General features: G+C 32.7%; 1 protein-coding gene across 3 annotated transcripts in view; it reads left to right on the top strand.

Moving 5' to 3' along the window:
* Nucleotides 1-5,134, top strand: part of LOC139502412 (sodium-driven chloride bicarbonate exchanger-like) — a 69,895-nt gene extending 64,761 nt beyond the window's left edge. Inside the window, exons 19-20 of one of the 3 annotated variants that reach the window (XM_071291859.1) lie at nucleotides 2,167-2,205; nucleotides 4,354-5,134. In XM_071291859.1, the coding sequence (XP_071147960.1) occupies nucleotides 2,167-2,205; nucleotides 4,354-4,668 (354 nt within the window). In that variant the 3' untranslated portion in view covers nucleotides 4,669-5,134. Of the gene's footprint in view, nucleotides 1-174; nucleotides 188-2,166; nucleotides 2,206-4,353 lie in introns of all 3 variants that reach the window. The other 2 variants (XM_071291861.1, XM_071291860.1) reach the window with 2 other exon arrangements.
* Nucleotides 5,135-21,546: the final 16,412 nt, after the last annotated feature.

The following is a 21,546-nucleotide window of genomic DNA, read 5'->3' as shown; positions in this document are numbered from 1 at the left end:
GTCTTAAAATTACGGGGGGAAAAGTGACAAATTTATGACATTCATGTAGGACATGCATGTAAGCATAAATATTGTCAAATTGCCAATGTAGATTATATTTGAGAACTAATTTCTCCCCCCAATTGTCATAAAGAAAGTTAAATATACAGCGCTTGGAATTTTATTCGCTTTCAGATAAATTCTGGCGGTAAATATGATACCCTTTTGATATCTGCTTCAAAATGGCTGATTGCGTTTTTATATCACTGTCAAGTACATGTATGATTGTTGTTTTGAAATGTTGTAAATGTAGCTTTGATATTGATGTACTGCCCTTGCAATATGTTAAACAAAAGCTGTAAATTGATCTATGATAGGGGCCATAACTCTACATAATCTTTTTTTTGTTATATTCGCTCTTTTAAGAATTATATCATTAGCTTGTAGATAAACTCATCATATATAGATACCAGGATTGAAATTTTATATTTGATCCAGGCGAGCTTTTCGTCTTCAAAAGGCTCATCAGTGATGCTTGATTAAAAAAAATGTTAAAAAAGGCCAAATAAAGTACGAAATTAAAGAGCATTGAAGACCAATATTCCTAATAGTTTTGCCAAATACAGCTAATATTTTCTTTTTCTGAGGTTGAAAAGCCTGAGTAAAAATTAAAAATACATAAAAGAGGGACGAAAGATACCAGAGGGACAGTCAAACTCATAAATCGAAAATAAACTGACAACGCCATGGCTAAAAATTAAAAGGACAAACAGATAAACAATAGTACACATGACACAAAATAGAAAACTAAAGAATGAACAACACAAACCCCACCACAAACTAGGGGTGATCTCAGGTGCTGCGGAAGGGTAAGCAGATCCTGCTCCACATGTGACACCCGTCGTGTTGCTTATAAGTGACACATACATTTGACATACTGATGAAATAAACTTTTACAAAAACATTACCCTCACACACATAAATCCGTCAACATAAATGAAAAAGATCAATCAATGGTGCTTGAATCAATATGAACAGAAACTTAAACGGTATTTTAGAATTGAATTATGAATTTTAATATTTCAAATTCAAATGCATATATTATTGTGTTTTACTTTGTATGGCAGAGGAATCTAGTCTTTTTGACCATCTGAAAATGGAATATTGAATTGGTATCGATGAGTTTTGTATTTTGCATTCAGCTTTTGTTTAACTTTATATAAGCTTGTTTTGTTTTGTCTGATTCCTAAGCTTATTTTGCAATGCAATCAATTTTTTTTTGCTCTCTGAAATTGCATTGCGCTACTCGATAATTAACTTCCAGTTCGTAAATACTGATTTTTAAAAATGTCAGCGCGTCTACAAAACAAATCAATCCTCGGATGCAGAGTATGACAAACGTTCAAACGTAACACTATGAACAACAAATTACTTGTTTGTCCGTTAGAGCTCCGTATTATCATTCGTTCATCAATTGAAGATAACCAAACCCCCCAAAAAGAATCGCAAACAGATGTCGATGCGAGAAAAATAATTTTTCAAATACGACACAGTAATAAATCTTGAATTTATGAAAATGAGAACACCAAAACGTGACATGATCTGTACAAATGACATCATACATGTACGTGTTTAAATACAATGAAAACGTGAAAAACCAACGCAATACAGTGAAACCTGGCTGAACCGAATCCTTCAGAAACCGAAAACCTGTATAAACAAATCATGTTCTTAATAACCGTCATATCAAATTGTATGCGTTGTGAACCTGTTAAAACCGAACATTGGCCAAAACCGAACAAAATCTTCAGTCTCGAAGAGGTTCGGTTTAAACAGGTTTCACTGTATGTTGTTACATTAAAACAAGTTAAAGTTTTCAGAACCGGTACCTATCATCTTCCATAACCAATCGAAAAAAGATCATCAGCTCCGGTGGAATTGACACATGATTGACTTAATGAGCTTTCATTGGAAAAGGGACAAATTGACACATGATTAGCAATTGGCAATCCTCGGGTAACTCTGCTACTCTCCTTAGATGAGGTACGGAATCGGCCTTGTTGTGACGCATGACATTTTTGGTTCACATACGAAAAATAAATATGACGTTCGTCACGGTACCACCATTCAACATAATGAATGAATTCTCCGGCATCTATTACTTTGATATCACATTGTACCTTTCAGCTTGAAAACTGCTGGAGAAGGATACAATGTTTCGTACCGGTAAACAACATCTCTTGCATGTACTCAAAAGATAGTTATCGATTGACGCTATTTAAGCAAGAGTTACTTCCCTTTTGTGGCCACGTGTCGGTGGTCTACGTGCTCAAGCTTCTTTTAAAAAAAAAGCATCAAGATTCATTTCGTTATCAGTTATACTACAGAAAAATGGTTTTCTGAACATTTTAGTTTTTTATCTTGGTTAATTCATTTCAACGACTTAATTAAGCCGTATGTTTTAGATGAAGTATTTGAATAAGAAAATCAAACATTTACGCACGTAAAGGGAAATAACTCAAAATAGAATTGCGTCATATCTAACCTTATCTATAATATCAAAATAATAACCCTGCAACAATTCAATCTACATGTATATAAACAATATCTATTGCATGAAGTGTTTACGTATTACCCAATCCATTTAATAAGCCTTTTGATAGATGTATTGTTTCATATTCCTTGACTAGAACAAGACTTCACTAAAACGTAACTTATGAGTTTTTTATAGCTAATTCCGTAATGCTAGTAACGAAAAACTTTGTTTAGCTTGCTAGCTTTGTTCGTATATTAAATTTGGGATGACATGCAATCAAATCAAAGTGCATATCAGCAATCTTTAGAATTGTAAAAACGAGGTCCATGTCCATCAAAGGTTACATAACAATTTCAAGAACTTCACTTTCTTTATTATATATGTTTGTATTTGTGTTCGCTTGACCCATATGGGTGTATTTTGCAAATAAATTATTATAGTAATATATTGTTTACAGATGCCAATCTTAATTACAACGCTGGAGCAAACGTTTATACAAAGCAAGCTAACCAAAGTCTTACTCTACAAGCATTATGATATTTGCTTTAACCATTGTTGAATATTCTTATGTCCTGTATGTAACCCTAACTCGTTTTCCAGAACCATGCCTGCATGAAATACATGTAACATTACTGCCTACAATGTATAATTATGTGTAGTCTATTTTTGCATCAAGAGTGACCGAAACGTGTGATAAGTGTTGAAACAGAATGAATTCAGTTTGATTTGGTATTAAGACAAATTCAGAAAACTTTTTTTTTTAAGTTCATGCGTGCATACATGTGTTTATATTTTTAACATGAACAGTACATGACTTTTCAAATTATTTGGTTCATACGTTTATAAACTGTTCAATCTTTTTGACGATAATTGTCAAAAACTAACAATGGGTATCAGATTGGTTCATAAAAAATATACAAGACTTTAATTAGGTGTAAAGTTTAACGTCTAATTTGAAAATGGTTTATGTAACTAACAAGATGAATTATAACGGACTATCGGTACAGTAGATCCAATAGACTATTTTCATATTACCGACTTTTGACTCCGGTTTATATTATTTTTCGACAGGTTTCCTACGACATCTTGGCACTCGGTCAATAAAGAGCGACGTAAAGAAATAACATCAAACATATAATCGGTGTGATTTGAGGGAATATTTTACAATTTTCCGACGAGTAAATAAAATATGAAGCAGTATATTTTCCCCAAGAGTTGTACCGAATAAATGTTTGATGTTTACTTCTTTACGTTGCTCTAAATTGACCGAGTACCAGGATGTCGTAGGTAACCTGTCGAAAAATAATATAAACCGGAGTAAAAAATCGGTAAGATGAAAAGCAGATCAAACTCGGCCATTCCAAATTGCAAAATCCATTTAAAGCAAAAGCAATCGAAACACAAACAAACATCTGCTATATAGTACGTTAAAAAACTTTTTGTGTTAATGGTCGTTAGAAAATACAGATTTTATTGTATCTACCGACGTAGTGATAGTTGATAATCCGTTGCGCACATTCGACAGGAGAAAAAAAAAACGAAAATGATCATTGATAAGCCTCCTCGTTTGTTTTTGATTATGTTATTACGAGTACTATCACACATGTTTAAGCAAGCAAAAAATAAAAAGATAATGAAACCATCTAAATTTGAAGATATGATAGACGAGCGAACAATGGTGTATGATTATAGAGAAAAAAAGAGAAAACACTGCTCCGTCTGCATACATAACAATTATAAATAAAATGTATGGTTGATTTTTTTTTTAGTTTTTATTAATTCAAATTCAAATCATGATTGTTCTTTAAATTAACTTTCAATTTCTTTCCACGTTACAGAAATTACGAAAACCTTCCAAATATATAAAGAAAAAGACAAGTCGATCAAAGTCGATGCCAATTTATACCTCCCAGCAACCAGTTATAATGGAAACCAGTTTCCCGCCACCAATACCATATCTCCAACGAACAATATCCCAGGAATCAGTACACTCAGCGAGGAACCAGGACATATTTGAAAAAAGAGCAACCCGGAAATTGTCGTTGCTATCGTTACCAACAAACTTCAATTATTTAGAAGAACTCGAAAAGACTGGTCACGATCTAAACGCCAATAGAAAGGGATCTTCTCGTTCTATAAATATATACAAGTGAGAATATACGAGAGTTGTGTATTCAAAAGTGTAGAAACGGCTGTTTTGAACAACGTAACTAAAATAATGTAAATATCTCCCAATAAAATAGTTCAACGTTTTGTGTGATATTGGCGTAAACGGAATTCGAGTATGTTGGTGTCCATGCCAAGTGATACTTACGTACTGTTGGGTATTGTGATCAAATGCATTTTAAGGTTTTGAGAATTAAGACCTGTAACGCGTTTAACAATTTCCCTAGACATTATTTATTGTTACTGGAACATGTAGTTTTTCTTGTAATGCATTTTTAAAAGCTAGAATTGTTATAGTTGTGCAAGGTAGTGCGAAATATACCCGGAACTTACGGATTTGTCTTGAATAGTTGACTTTGATTTTATCGTCCAATCAGAATCTCGTATTTGTACATATGTAAATTAATATGGAATTGTGCAATTTCATTTATTTATAAAAGAATAAGTGCTGAATATGTTGTTTTTTAATTCTAATTGTGTACATACAAGTAAACTCAATACAGTGAAACCTGTTTAAACCGAACCTCTTCGGGACTTAGGATTTTGTTAGGTTTTGGCCGATGTTAGGTTTTATCAGGTTGCGAGGGTATCACCAGCCCAGTAGTCAACATTTGGATCCTCAATGCTCTTCAACTTTGTACTTGTTTGGCTTTATAAATATTTTGATATGAGCGTCACTGATGAGTCTTGTGTAGACGTAACGCGCGTCTGGCGTACTAAATTAAAAACTGGTACTTTTGATAACTATTAACACCACTGGGTCGATGCCACTGCTGGTGGACGTAACGTCCCCGAGGGTATCACTAGCCCAGTAGTCAACATTTCGGTGTTGACTTGAATATCATTAATGTGGTCATTTTTATAAATTTCCTGTTTATAAAACTTCGAATTTTTCGAAAACCAAGGATCTTCTTATCCCAGGCATAAATGACCTTAGTCGTATTGGCACAACTTTTTGGAATTTTGGATCCTCAATGCTCTTCAACTTTGTACTTGTTTGGCTTTATACATATTTTGATATGGGCGTCACTGATGAGTCTTTTGTAGACGAAACGCGCGTCTGGCTTACTAAATCATAATCCTGGTACTTTTGATAACTATTGTAACGCACATAATTTGATATGACGGTGATTAAGAACATGTTTGGTTTATATAGGTTTTCGGTTTATACAGGATTCGGCTTAGTCAGGTTTCACTGTAGTATGTTTTCCTACTTTTGTTCCGATTAATACCAGCGGAGGGAACTTCTGTTGGAATAAAAAAAGATACTAAACTATAATGTATAAAGTCAAGTACATTACTTGACTTTATACATTATAGTTTAGTATCTTTTTTTTCCGATTAATACCAGCGGCGCTGGTATTAATCGGAACAAAAGTTATTTGAAATACTAAGGATTTTCTTATCCCAGGCATAGATAACCTTTATAAGCCGTATTTGACATAACTTTTTTTGAATTTGAGGTCATCATGAAATTTAATGCTCTTCAACTTTGTACCTCTTTGGTTTCATAACTATTTTGATCTGAGCGTCAATGGTGAGTCTTAGGTAGACGAAACGCGCGTCTGGCGTATTAGATTATAAGCTTGTTACCTTTGATAACTATTTACTGCTTTTATAAGAAATCTAAAGTTTTGTTTTATATGGTAGCGGCACGTTTACGAAGTGGGGGAAATGGAACACCTGACGTGTGATTGTACAATTGAGAATAGAAATTGGAAACGTATCAACGAGACAACAAACCGACCATAGAGCAATAAACAACCAATGGGTTTTCAACACAGACAACAAATCCCGCACCAGGAGCTGGCCTTCAGCTGGTCTCTTAACAAAAATATACTAGTTCAGAGGGCATTCTAAACTCTAAAACATATAAATATATGAACTAAAATTAAAAATCCTACAGGACTAACAAAGGCCAGAGGCTCCTGACTTGGAACAGGCGCAAAAATGCGGCGGGGTTAAACATGTTTTTGAGATCTCAACCCCCTCTATGCATTGTACTTATATCCAATGTAGGAAAAAAACCAAACACCAAGCAATACTTACAGTAAAACTCAGTTAAAAAAAGTCAGGATCCGATGTCCGAAGAGGTGACAAGTAAAAACTAGCAAAATGACAAATACAATGATACATTGATAAATTAACAACGGACCCGTCACGACCAGGATGGGAAGCTGAATAGGCAAATGCTCACATCAAATCTGTAACGATACAGTGTGTTAAATGTCTTCCTTTTTACATCATAACCCATGCTGGTGATCTTAAAGGCGGAAGATACAGAACATACATGTACATACAGACTACTACAGTCGCCGACATGCCTGCTCCAGACCTTATATTAAACTGATTGCCAGATTTTGTCTTCATCATATGAAAACCAAGCACAAATCCTACTGTTAGGGGTTTAGTATCATAACATTATAAATATGAGAAGCTGCAGCATGCCAACAACTAGTGTTAGAATAAAAGTTAAACTGAGAATGGAAATGGCAAATGTGTCATAGAGACAACAAACCTATTAATGAGCAAACAACAGCCGAAGGCCACAAATGGTTCTTCGATACAGCGAGAAACCCCGTACCCGGAGGTGTGCTTCAGCTGGTCCCTAAAAAATACTTACTACTTCAGTGATAATGGATGTCATACTAAACTAAAATTACAATGCTCTTTTTTAAGAATAAAACTTTTGTTTTGACATGTATATAACTAACCTCCTTGACGAGGGTCACATCTACTAACCCTTCCGAAGCACCTCAGATCACTCGGTGTTGATGGGGATCGTGTTGATTAGTCTACTTTACCATGTTGTGATATTGTTGTTTGTCTTTCGGTCTTTTTATAATTCAATATCTTTCGTCTCTCTTTTCTAATCATACCACAAGCAATTCTATTACCAGGAATACTTTATTCGTTTTTTTTACTTTAAACATTTTATATGTGAATCAGGGGAAGCCATTCGTACATTGTATTTGAAAATAGAACTGCTGTGAACTTTTATCTTTGAAAGAAGTTAAATAATAGAAATAAAGAACTAAGAAAATTTTAAAACGGAAAGTACTTTATAAAATCACAGTAGCATAGAATTCCAACATATTGTCAACAATGAACTCTCTGAAATGACCTAAATAGTATCTGATTCTAAAGGTTGATATGACCAATAAACGGTTGATGTCACGATTTTCATGAAACTTTGTGTAAAATAAGGACAGAAGTCATACTATATGCATGTAGAGTTGCTCCGGACACCACCACACACATCGCCACTATTGATGCCATCTCCAGAGGCAGTAACAATGGCACTTAATTATGATCTTGAAACTGCATGATACACCTTATCACACTCCTCGAAACAAAGTAAAAGCTAAACAGTTAACAGAATCAGAACCAAACAATAGGTAGAAAGCAATATCCAGACAGGATAGTCGGACGGAAAAACCCACATATCATCATCATGTTATCATTATTTCTTTGAATCAACACAACAGAATTCCATGAAACTTTGTAGATAATTAGGACATACAAATGTATTATCATTTCCAGCTGATGCTTGTAAGAGAAATGAGTCTAAGTTTTACTATACGAATCTCATGAGATTTTGTGTGCCAAATAACAAAGTGGGGGCACGGGGTTTGTGAACGTGCTCACAGATGATCTTTATAATTCAAATATATCAAAAACTGCACAGATCTCCAAACCCTTTCAAACAAAACATTCCAAAACGTCTGCGGTCAAATTTGCCGAAGGGAATTGCTGCCATAGTTTTACAACATTTATATTATGTTTATGAACTAACAATTTACCGACAGGATCAACATCATGTACATTTTTCAAATAAAAATAAGAACAGTCAGTATACAGCAGTACGGATCCGTTAGTGGTAAACGATTAGCCACGGTGGTAAATTTCGTGTTTCCGATGTTTTAGAGTACTGGTAAACACACATTAGGTCCGAGACCATAATTGTCGTCCCTTGATTTTCGTTGTCTAGTGTGGACAGTGTGTCACTTGCCTTTTTTTTTTATACCCATTGAAAATGTATTTCTCCATGTTTTATGCCTCAAAAAGCAAGTCGGGGGATTAAATGACACTGTCAAAAAATTTGGGTCATGAATTTTAAAGTAAAATAGTAATTTGGTCCGGTTGAAAAGGTTAAAAATTTTCAATTCGGAAGCTGTCAAAAGATTTCAAGACCCCTTAACATAGAATTGTCCATATTTTGAGTTAGAGCCGATGAAGTTTTCTATAAATTTGACATAATTTGTCCCAAAAGTAGTTAAACACACACATAAATTTTATTGAGAGAGTGCAGGTGGGAATTTTTTAATTTTCATTTATTGTCTAATAGATATGCATTACAAAATGATTGTGGTCTCGAACCACATGTTCGCAATTTCGTACTAAGCATACCCTAAGCTTAAATCAAAATGGTTGTTTGTCGGAACCGGAAGTGCACGTGTTACAAATCCATATCAAGCTGTTGACGAAATATGAAGTTACATGTACATGCATTCTGTTTAGTCATACTGGGCATGCTGAAATATATAAACACATCGGCAAACATACAGTAGATACATTGTATCTATCAGATCCGAAATTTGCACACATAACAACTCTTATAAATATAAGGAGATTTTGTATGATTGCAGATGAGACAATTCTCCACCAGATACAAAATGACAGAAAAAATAACATCTATAGGTTACCGATAGGCATTCAACATCAATGTTAAGCTGCTTAACAAAGATGAAGTCAGACTGTTTGTGCCTGTCCCAAGTCAGTAGCCTGTAATTCAGTGGTTGTCGTTTGTTTATGTGTTACATATTTGTTTTTCTTTCGTACTAGGTGAATGCAATATAGGCTCCTCTTATTGTGTGTGGGTATAATATTAGTATCAGTTTAAAATAATTTTGAATACAAGTTTTTTTTGCGAAAACCCTAATTTTCTTAAATAATAATGCTACATGTATAGGCAGTGATAGGTTTTTAATTCTTTATTTAAGCACAAATAACAACCATAAGAGGGCCAACGGCATGACAATTACATATAATAACTAAAAACAATATGATGATGACATTTAAAATAGAAGCTGGGCATTCATATTTGGATTAAAAAAATATTGGCATCTAGTTGGATTTCAAGGACGTGTTGTCTTGTCTTAAAAATATTGTTCAAGGCTATCAAATATTTTATGGAAGTATCTATACTATTAAACGAGAAGACCTCATTGTGTGTGTCGCTTCTCTTCCTTCCACAATAAATTAATCATCATGCCTCTGTGTCCTTAAAGGTACCATGCAAATACGCCTTTGTCATCCATTCTCATGATCATTCAGTTTGGGTTATTTTTGGAGAAAAACGAAATTAAAGGCGTTTGGATATTGTTTTCGTCACCAGAATGACTTTTAAGTAATAGAAAAGACTTTCTGTTTTATACACATAATAAATACTCGGGAACAGGACAATTATTTCCGCGTTTATTTGCGTTTATTTAATACTACATTACGTGGAGAGGTTATTCATACTATATAATGTTTAGTATACGTATGTTCATAGTATACAAAAACGCGAAAATAATGGTATTCAACTGAATAACAAAGAAAACGAACTTTGGAAAAAAGGGAGAGGGCTTAGAAAAAAATGTCCTGCTTCCAAGTACCTGTGACTTTTGATACCTTTTCTGAACTTGAATTCTCCAGAAATAAAATCTTTTATAAAAATTGATCCTACAACAGTTTACATACTCTTAACTAAGCTGTAAATATCCGCGATTTCGCGGGTTTGTTCTAGACGTACACTTTTGATTACGTATTTGTATAAGTTCAGTAAGGTAGAAAAAACTTTCAATTTAAAGTTAAAAGTTTAAGGTCCCTTCAGGTTATTAGCTCCTAACGTTATCAAGTAGTTAAACAGTGCAACCTGGGATTTCAAATATGCGTCCTTGATAAAGTTAAAGTTAATTCTAGAAAGAAGACATTGAAAACTCAAACACACACACAATTCGGAAGCATCATATCTAAAAAGTGTTGCATTCATATAGTCTTAGTAAGTACGTTTTAATTTGGCTTCATTAGATCAAAAACTTTGCCATGAATATTTAGATATTATAAAAATATTAACAATAAAGAAAAAGGTTTATTGAATTTATATATGTATATTGATTAAGTTCAACTATTAAGATTTAAATCGTAACCAATTCTACACAATCGAGTACACTGTGTCTAAACTACACCGGAAAAACATGTTTGGACTCGATGGTATCTAATATTACAGACAAAGCTATCTCACTAAAACATGTAAAAGGTACCGACAAATAACCTTAAACGTTCAGATTTATCTTAAATCAAGCGTATAATGATTTAAAAGAGACCTTTCATTTTGTTACAGATTTCATAGATTGCATATTTAAAATGAAATACACGTGGTAAGTGAAAAATGAAGATATTGAAAGAGATGAAGAAACAGGAGAAAACTTCAAGGTCAATGAATGATAAATGGGCTATATCACTGTCAAAGATTTGGCCGAAAATTAGTTACCATCGAGTCCAAACATTTTTTGCCGGTGTAGTTTAGACACAGTGGAGTAAGATTAAGAAAAACAAGTAAGCGTGTAAGCATTATTACATGTAAAAAAAAAATAGCAAAATTTAGAGAATTATGGGAATTGCCCGGGGGGAATATGTATGTTTAATGATTTGTTTGCACTTGGAAATTGTTGTATTAATGATGTTACAATTTGAGCATCGATTCACAAAGTCTTAAAAAGATTATACTCATAACACTTGAAGTATCATACTTATATGTAGGCTATAACAGTATATTACATTTGAAGATTTGCGGGCATCAATTTGCGCTTTGATTGTCGCAGACCTAGTTTAGTACCGATTCGTTTAGCGGATATTAGCGACCATCAAATAAAATATGTATGGCGTATCTAATCAAAATCAACGTTGAATATAATAACATTATAAAGAACTTCATTTATGAGAGTCTAGATTTGAAGTGGGATTCCTTCTTTTATGTGTTCTTGAATTTTGTAGGCCAATATTCGTAAACTGTTTTACTTTATTCTCTTTTCTTGAAAATAAACTTGAAACATAATAATGGACAGTTGTCTCATTGGCGCTCATACCGCATCTTCTTATATCTGTTGAAACACAATACGCCTAGGATGAGCTGCACCACGACCACTCCCTCTTTTATATAATTAAAATAGGCACATAAAGAGGGTTACATTTTATGTAGTACATGGTCAAAAATTTTAAAAGTTGTTTAAACCTACTATTTTTCTATTATAATGTTGTCATAATTATTTTGAGCAATTTTACGTATTTAATCTAATAAAAATGTATTTTTAACAATGTCTAAAGCTGTTACAATGCAAATTTTACATTTTTTAAATATATTTTTGGGAGTTTAGATAATATCATACGTTGTACCACCGGTTACCTGTAATTTTTTATCACACCTTTCTTTTTTAATACGACATGTGAACATGTTACTTTAATTGACAACACACTTTGTTATAACATGTAAAAGTTGCATGTCCTGATTAAACCTTGTACAATTGTACATGTTATAATTAATTGCAAGTGAAATTAATACATGTCAACAGTAGAACACCCTGAAGCACCCCATCACATCACGTGATCAATGAGTTTAAACATCAGTCCTTTTAAATAATTCTAGTATATCAAGAAATGTTTAATGAATATGTCAGTCCTGAGATCATAACCCACAGTATACAAAAACTTTTCAGGCAGAAGAGAGTTCGAAAGTTCAATCGGTGGTCTAGCAAAAGAGTCTGCTTTTCATACATGGATACAATATACATTCATCTTCGTTAGCTAAAGATATCGATACAGTGCACTCGAAGGGGAGGGGACTGGTTCGTAATCGATATCTAGCGAAGATGACAAACATTCTCCATTACAAACTATTCGTTTTAAAGTTTGGCTTAATTCGTTGAATGTGTACTAATTGATACCTTAATAGTTTCCTACATGATGTATGTGTTCTAGTTTGTTTTAATGTTGTGGTGTTACACTATTGGCAACGTCAAAGGGAGAATGAAACGATCACAAACATGTTCACAAACATTATGTTTTCATGTTCCTGTTTCAAGGCAGGTCAAATGCAAAAAATATGTCTATGAGCTGATAGACAAAAAGCCCTTATCCAATAAGAAAACATGCATCCAAAGTTAAATAAGTCTGTTATGTCGGGGACTTTAAAGCTGACCATACAGCAAAGAATAATGTTCGTTGTAGAAGCTGTGTGATGACATTATACATATGCTTTTATTACTTCTTTAACATTCTGTGGGAGAGTTGTTTCATTTGCAATCACACAACATCTCCTTATTTTATAGTGTATTAGACGAAGAGTGTCGCTATTTTGAAGCCCAAAGAAAGACTTTAAGGATAGAATTGTTTGTAAACTGTGTCATTTATTAGAGGATGAAAAACACGTCCTCCTTGAATAAAAAATGGGAAAACAAAGGGGTAATATAATTGTAAATTGTTTAACCGTATCATATTCTTGTAGGTATACAAGAACAAAAGGTAAAAGAAAGTGCCACTAAAAACCCTTCAATTATGGAACATGTTAAAAATATTTTCTCGTTTATAAAACAATCATTACTTATTTCCGGTGTCATTTTGGTCTCTTGTGGAGAGTAGTCTCATTGGCATTCATACCACATCTTCTTTTTTATAATTACTTAACTAGGGCAAATCTTATAAGTTTGTCCATGTGTTTATTGATAAGTTAAGATTTTTTTTTTCAACTGATGTTTATAGTTTGTTCTTAATATGTTGTACTGTAACATACGGTATCAGGTAAGTGGAGGGTTAAGCACTCACAAACATATCTTACTCCGCCACATTCTTTTTTTGCCCGTCCCAAGTCAGGGGCCTGTAGTTTTATATAGTGGTTGTTGTTCGTTCCTATCTGTCATATTATTTTCGTTTTGTTATTATTTGTACGTTGCGTTTTTTATTTGAATGTTTTGAATCATATTCTTTATGTAGGGGCCTTCAAGAGCCGAATGATAATAATACGGAATGTCTTACATCCACTCCGTTTGAACTTTGTCGGATTTGGCAATCATACATCTCTTTATTTTTCTATACAGAAAAGTCATCCTATTAATATCTTGTGTACATTTATCAAATGTCTGTCAGTTTTTGTGAGAACACCCGTTAGTCAGTTTAAAAATGACAATACACAAATTAGGGTCATAAAAAAGCAATAAAATGGCGTAATATATAAATCACCTTTTGTCACATGATTTAATTTCACATCGTAAAAAAAAGTATGCTTACTTTTAGATCATAGCTAGTTTCACTTACTTTTGTAACATTCATATGTATTTTGGCTGAAAATAAAAGTCCGATTAAAGATTATGGAGTGTAAAAAAGTATGCTTAACTTTTAGAAAAAAGCTAGCTTTACTTATTTTTGTGACATCAATATGTTTTTTGCGAGAAAAATAAAAGTCCGAATAAAAGATTATGAAGAGTAAAAAAAATGTATGCTAAACTTTTAGATAACAAGGTCTTAACAGCTAGCTTTACTTATTTTTGAAACAGTCATTCGTATGCATTTTGCTAGAAAATGAAAGTCCGACAAAAAACGAAGAAGTGTGCTAACTTTTAGATAACAGCTAGCTTTACTTATTTTTTAACATTCCATATGTATTTTGCTAGAAAACAAAAGTCCGATAAAAATCGACGAAGAGTTTTGTATTTTTGATTTATTTCTTCATCACCCTGTGTCACATTAGCTGAACTGGTCATTATTAATTGTCATATATTATATATTACGAATGTCAAAAGTAGAGCACCCATTAGATATACGTTAAATGTGAAGATTATATGACCATAATTAACCTATAGAAGTTGAAACGGGAAGATATAAAAATGTACCAAGAGATCAAAGGTTATAAATGTAAACTTTGTAATAAACTTGATGATGAATACTATTTTTTTCTATTATATTACAAACTGAACTCAAATTTAACAGACTGCTTATTTTTTAAAGATTAATAATATTAACACTGACTATAAAACTTATCATAAACTTTTAAAGCTAAAACAACTTTTTTTATCCTGAATCTGAGCTTTCAAAAGTTGATGACTTTATAACGCAATCTTTAGAATTGCGAAAATAAGGTCCATGTCAATCAAAGGTAACATTACGTTTTAAGAAAAAAAATAAACATTTATTTTTCATTACAAATTTTATTTATTACCTTTAGTAGTTGTTACTTTATCATATGGTACAAAAATCATTCTAAAAAATCAATTCGTGTTGGCCCCAGGTGATTTTTAAAATGTAGATATCATTGAAAAAGCTCCAAATGATCTCCCTTTTGTGCAAAAATGCCATTTTGGGGCATTACAATTGAAATATCTGTTTTAACTCATTGGTGACCTATATTTTTATTGTTGTTTTCGAATAAGTTGTACATAAACTAAATAATTGTAAAATTTAAGCGATTTCTGTAATTTAGTTCTTTTTTTTATTTTGATATTACCGCTATTTCTCCTATTAGTTTAACAGAAAAAAATGGACTTTAGCAAAAATGTATGCTTCTTTCGAAGGCAGATTGTGAGCGTAAATGAACGGTGACCCCATTTTTTTATTTTATTTTTCTATTGAGTATAAGATAAAGTTCATTTATAGAAAAATATAGCGAAATCCTATATCAGATAAAAGATAAGTTATATTTTATCAAATGTTGCATTACATATGTTTGTATTTGTGTTTACTTGACACATATGTGTGCATTTTGAAAAAAAAATATTACTATAATCGGAATCACACGTAAACAGCCGGAAATACACGGAAGCAGCCGGAAATTCACAGTATTTAAGTTTTTGCTCTAGGTCGAATATAAAGTTACATAGTTACCGACATGTAGCGGAAGACAGTAGAAAGGAAACAATCGGAATGGTACGGATATATATTGAAAATTGAACGGGCGCATGACCATATTCAGAACAGTAAATCTAGTTTTTAGATCTCAATTACATAACTCTTTTTAATGTTTTATCTGTGTGTATGAAGCAACAAAAAAGAGTATTAAATGATATACTATAAGAAGCATAAGAAGCAGTTTACGAACACTTTATCTTCAATTAAAGCACAAGTAAAACAGATCAAGTTTGAACAACATTAAACCATATCAACTTATATTGTCAGAAAATCATTGAGGAGCTGAAACTATAGGCTGATATGCATTGAGTCCCAATACATGTACAAAAACATAGACGGGATACCAGCAATCACCAGATGGACATTGTAGAGGAGCGAAATGTTTTTTTCGGGATGTCAGAGCTAGGCTTTCATTGTATAGGAGATTCGGGAATGGACCCTTATTATAGCGGCAATTCAGGATTTTCATATATTGGGGCTCGGGAATTAATAATTATGATTCATTCTCGGGATTAAGGGAAATAATGCTTCTTTTTATTTAAGAATTCGGAATGACACTCATCTTACCGCCTCAATTTGACGAAACATACCAGCCACCAAAAGAGAAAAGAGAGAGAGAGAGCTACGTATTTATTTCAATAATATGCACTTTTTTGCTGTAAAAATGATAAAACTATTGCCTTATTCAAAGAACGAAGCGGCAATTATAACACCACTGAACTTTACCCTCCCGGAGCATGCATGTTAATTTCAGTGATTACAGATAAATAAAACTTTCACCTGTCGTTAACTTACATTATGTACTTATACCAGCCTTGAAAAAAAAGAAACGCATGTTTTTTTAAAAATTTAAAATTTGAAGGGCTTTCCCTGAGGTAGTGTGACCTAAAAGGTCAAACTGTTGTCAAAAAGCAAATTTACTACACGCAAATTAACACTTTAGATTACAAGTATTAATGTTATTTACCGACAATCCTCATCAATTCACTTGTACAACACCATAACAATGTAATAAGAGGGGCGTTCTTGGAATTTTTCGTAGGTCCCTGGCTTGTTGGTCACGTGATCACAGCAGCAGCATTGTTAGTTTCGCATTTCAATCAATTGGAAGCATTGTACAACATTGCGTAGCGTATATTTTATATTTGTTTTCACATTTCAACTAATAAAACTAAGGTAAGATTTTTAATATGAATTGTAAATAATCTTTAAAATCTATATTAATATGCTTGATTTTAGTTTTTATTAATACCTCAATGGGATAATACTGAATAAGGGGTAGTTTTATTCTTTTTAATATGAAAAGAAGATGTAATATGGTTTCCAATGAGACAACTCTTCACAAGATACCAAAAAATACAAAAACTACAATGGCAGGTCAACATAAAGTCTTCAGCAATTAGCAGATCCCATAAAGTATGCTTCATTCGTTCAGTGTCTGTTCATTTGTGTTACTACGTTTTTTGATTGAGTTAAGCCATTCCTATTGATATTTTATAGTGTATCTTTCTATGTTGTGATGTTACATGATTGTTTCATGTAAGGTGAAGGTTTGGTACCGTTAAAACATTTAAACCTGCTGCAATTGTTTGCCCCGGTACTAAGTCAGGAATCTAATGTTCAGTAGTTGTCGTTTGTTGATGTGGTTCTTAAAAATATAAGTGTTTCTCGTTTCTCTTTTTTTTTATATAGGTTAGACCGTTGGTTTTCCCGTTTAAATGGTTTTATACTAGTAGTTTTTTAGTCCTTTATAGCTTGTTGTTCGGTGTGAGCCAAAGCTCCGCGTTGAATACCGTACCTTGACCTATTATGGTTTACTTTTATGAATTTTATTTGACTTGGATGGAGAGTTGTCTCATTGGCATCTTGCTATAACTATTCAAATAGGCTTTGGGTATCTTTAGGAACTTCAACTGGAAGCAGTTTTTCCTTCTATCAAACCGCATTTAAATATAATTTTGGAAGGTAATCACCTGATGGAGATCGACATATAAAATTGTTATGGATTTCGTTAGTGAAAAAAATGTTGAATTTCTATGTTCAGCAAATACAAGCTTTCTTAATGCATGGAGGCAAACTTTGACAAAACCTGAAATCAAATATCTGCAAAAATACTCACTTTCCTCATTCAACAGAAACAAGTACTCATGAAAATACATTAAGGATGTTCGCTTCTTATGTTTTGGAATTTTTGTCAGATTTTCGAAATCTTGAATGCCTTAAAAAATTTGCCCATGGAACCCATTTTTCTTTTTATAAACCTTTTACATGTATGATTGTAAACCATTTGTAAAAGTCTTATATATTTTTATTTATTTTTAATAGTTTTTGAGAACTTTAACTGGTCAATGATAAAGCTATGAAAAATCAAGAGAGAACATTTTCCCGCCAAAATTCCAATGGCTAATATCTCGAAAACAAGCACATTGACCCCTATATTTGTTTTTTCTTTTTTTCCCCTCAATTAATCCCCTATCAATATATACTAGTTTTATGGAAAGTTATTTATTTTCAAACTGAGCAGCAAACATCATTAATCCATACGTCGATATCGTTTCGCTACTTTTTGAGGGCAAGAAGGGAACTATTTTTCTCTTTTCTATCGTTGTTATGATAAACATGCAGAATATGAAATTCAATGTTAAATGATATTTTTAAACGTGTTTTATGGAGATGGATTGAGACTTTTCTCATTGGCGCTCACACCACATCTTCTTATATCTATTTATGTGTATTGCACTGAAAGGTCGTACATGCAGAGAACATGTATGGCATGATTGAACGAATGTACAAATGTTGAACACTTGAAAATTCATTAAATAGATAAACAACATACCTAAAGGTTTTATAAACGTTTACACCAAAACAATTGGAGAAAACTGCAAATTACAAGTCAGAATGATACGCTTATCAACGATCGGATCTAAAAAAAAAAAAAAAAAAAAAAATATTTTGCCATTTTTTTCTCATGTTCTTTATTCATCTGTTATATTTTACTCACACCTTAACGTCTGTCAGTCTATTATATACATTTTTAAATGTTCTACGACTGCACTTCCTATACACAACTTTAACCAATTATCATTCTCAATTAATCAATGCTTTTCCCGTTTGTCTCATTCATTATCTTGTCGACATATCCTTAGAATTAAAATTAACCTTCTTAAGAATGTTTTCGACATTGTTTCAAAATAAAACAAATCATTTTTTTTTAAATGAATAAAGCCGTTAGTTTTCTCGTTTGGATTGTTTTACATTGTCTTATCGGTGTCTTTTATAGCTGACTATGCGGTATGGGCTTTGCTCATAGTTGAAAGCCGTACGGTGACCTGTAGTTGTTAATGTCTGTGTCATTTAATTTTGTCTTTTGTGGATAGTTGTCTCATTGGAAATCATACCACATCTTCTTTTTTATGAAGTCTGTTATAGATTGGTAATCTACAAACAAAGGAACTACAAAAGCAAACAAAATTTGTCGCCATATTCTTAAAATTAAAATTAGCCTTATTTATATAGTTCATCCTTATGTTGTACTGTTATACCACTGTCCCAGGTTGGGGGATGGTTGGGACCCCGCTAACATATAGTTTGTTCTTATGTTGTAATGTTATACCACTGTCCCAGGTAAGGGGGAGGGTTGGGATCCCGCTAGCATGTTTAACCCCGCCACATTATTTATGTATGTGCCTGTCCCAAGTCAGGAGCCTGTAATTCAGTAGTTGTCGTTTTTTTATACTTGTTTTTGGTCAATTTTTTTTTTTTATAAATAAGGCCGTTAGTTTTCTCGTTTGCATGGTTTTACATTGTCATTTCGAGGCCTTTTATAGCTGACTATGCGATATGGGCTTTCCTCATTGTTGAAGGCCGTACGGTGACCTATAACTGTTAAGTCTGTGCATTTTGGTCTCTTGTGAACAGTTGATTCTTTGGCAATCATACCACATCTTCTTTTTTATATTCTTAAGGACGTTTTCGACATTGTTTCAAAATAAAACGAAGTGTGTTATAATAGATTGGTAGTCTACAAACAAAGGAACTATAAAAGCAGAACAAATTTGTCGCCATATCCTTCAAATTAAAATTAACCTTCTTAAGAATGTTTTCGACATTCTTTCAAAATAAAACGAAGTCTGTTATAGATTGGTAGCCTACAAACAAAGGAACTTTAAAAGCAAAACAAATTTGTCGCCATATCCTTAAAATTAAAATTAGCCTTCTTAAGGATGTTTTCGACTCTGTTTCAAAATAAAACGAAGTCTGTTATAGCTTGGAAGTCTATAAATTAAGGAATATATTTCGTTTTAAACTTTTTGTAGTTGATGTATGTGAAAAGAAAAGTAAGGGTTTATAGCGGCCGAAATTTTATATTGTATTTAATGGATAAAACCAAAGAATTCCGAATATTTGACAAGTATCCTAAATTCGGCAAATTTTTCTGCAACCAGACTATTTTACAAAAATGCACGCAGATATTCCCGTGCAATGCCAAACAATGGCTGACCGCTGCGTGCGCCTGACCCTAGACAGAAGTCTGTAAAACTCAGTGGTTGTTGTCCATTTGTCTATGTCTATCATATCTGTTTTCTTTTATGAGTTTTAACATACATCAGACCGTTGTTTTTCTTGTTTGAAATAATTTTTTACAATGTGTCATGTAGAGGACCTTGTCAGTGTTGAAGGCCGTACAACGACCCTATATAAGTTTAAATCGTCTCGGGTGAATATTTGTCTCATTAAAAACAACACCACTTCTCCTTATTTCATGCAGGTTTACAGACTTGATCTTTTAGAGCACATAGAGGGTCATTTCTGCATTTACTAGCCTAAGGTTAATTTTGGCTTGCTTTTTAGTTTTCTGTGTAATATTTTGTGAAGTCTATTTCATTTAAACCAGGTTCCTTCTCTCGTTTATCATTTTGGATTACCTCCACACCCACCCCCCCCCCCCCAACTCCTAAAAAAAGGGAGAAAGAAACATAAGAAAGGTAAATAGAAGATATCAACGTATGATGCATTTTTATTGTACAGTAGTGTATTTTTTTGTGCTGTTACAAATGATAAACACATTCTCGACACAAACTTGTACATGACAGATCAGAATCGATTCTATCAATATTACTGGTCTTTTTTTCAAAGTCATATTTAAAATTTATATTAACCAATCATCAGTCAAAAATTCTCTTTTTTCTACTTTTTTTCTTAACTGAAATGTTAAAATTTCGCTCAGGGAAAAGAAGTTAAAATCAGATAAAAGGGTTACATATTTAATTTTATTTTGTTGAACTTTCGATAGACATAATTATATATATACCAGACTTTTTTTGATGATATTGTGTTGGTTGTACAAATGTACATGAAGATATATGATAGTTTTCTATTTAATTTAATCATAATATTATAGCCTTGAACCGATTATAAGCTTGACAGAAAGTATATTTCACTTTCCACGCACCAGACGCGTGTCTTGTGCTGCAGATTGTATGGTGACTCTTAGACTAGATGTCCTTGGCTTGTTTGTGTCGTTTGTTTGTTGTCTGATTTACGTAAATCCCACATCTCCTCTTATTTAAGGGGGTAGACCTTAATTGGTTCAGGGAGATAAGTCTTTAAATCAGTTGAGGGTTTGTAAAAGTCAAGTTCATCAATGTATCTTAAGCATTTACCTGAAACAGATTGAAAATAATCTATGTAACCTAGAAGCTTAGAATATATTTTTAAAAATGGTTGACACAAACGTACTGATGATTTTAAGAGTTATTTTCGTTAACCTAGGTCTACCTCCTTAAGCAGTGCATACATGTACACAGACGTATTTTCGGATTTTTTTATGTTTACTTGTCTCAAAAATTTACCATAATTAAATAATTATGTAATCCTTGTTTTGTGTCAGGTAAGTGTAAAAAAAAAAAAAAATTCTTAACGAC

Source organism: Mytilus edulis, chromosome 14, assembly GCF_963676685.1.
Source record: "Mytilus edulis chromosome 14, xbMytEdul2.2, whole genome shotgun sequence".
Classification (NCBI taxonomy): Eukaryota; Metazoa; Mollusca; class Bivalvia; order Mytilida; family Mytilidae; genus Mytilus; species Mytilus edulis.
Note: the sequence above shows the minus strand (reverse complement) of the source record. Positions and strands in the feature narration are given on the sequence as shown.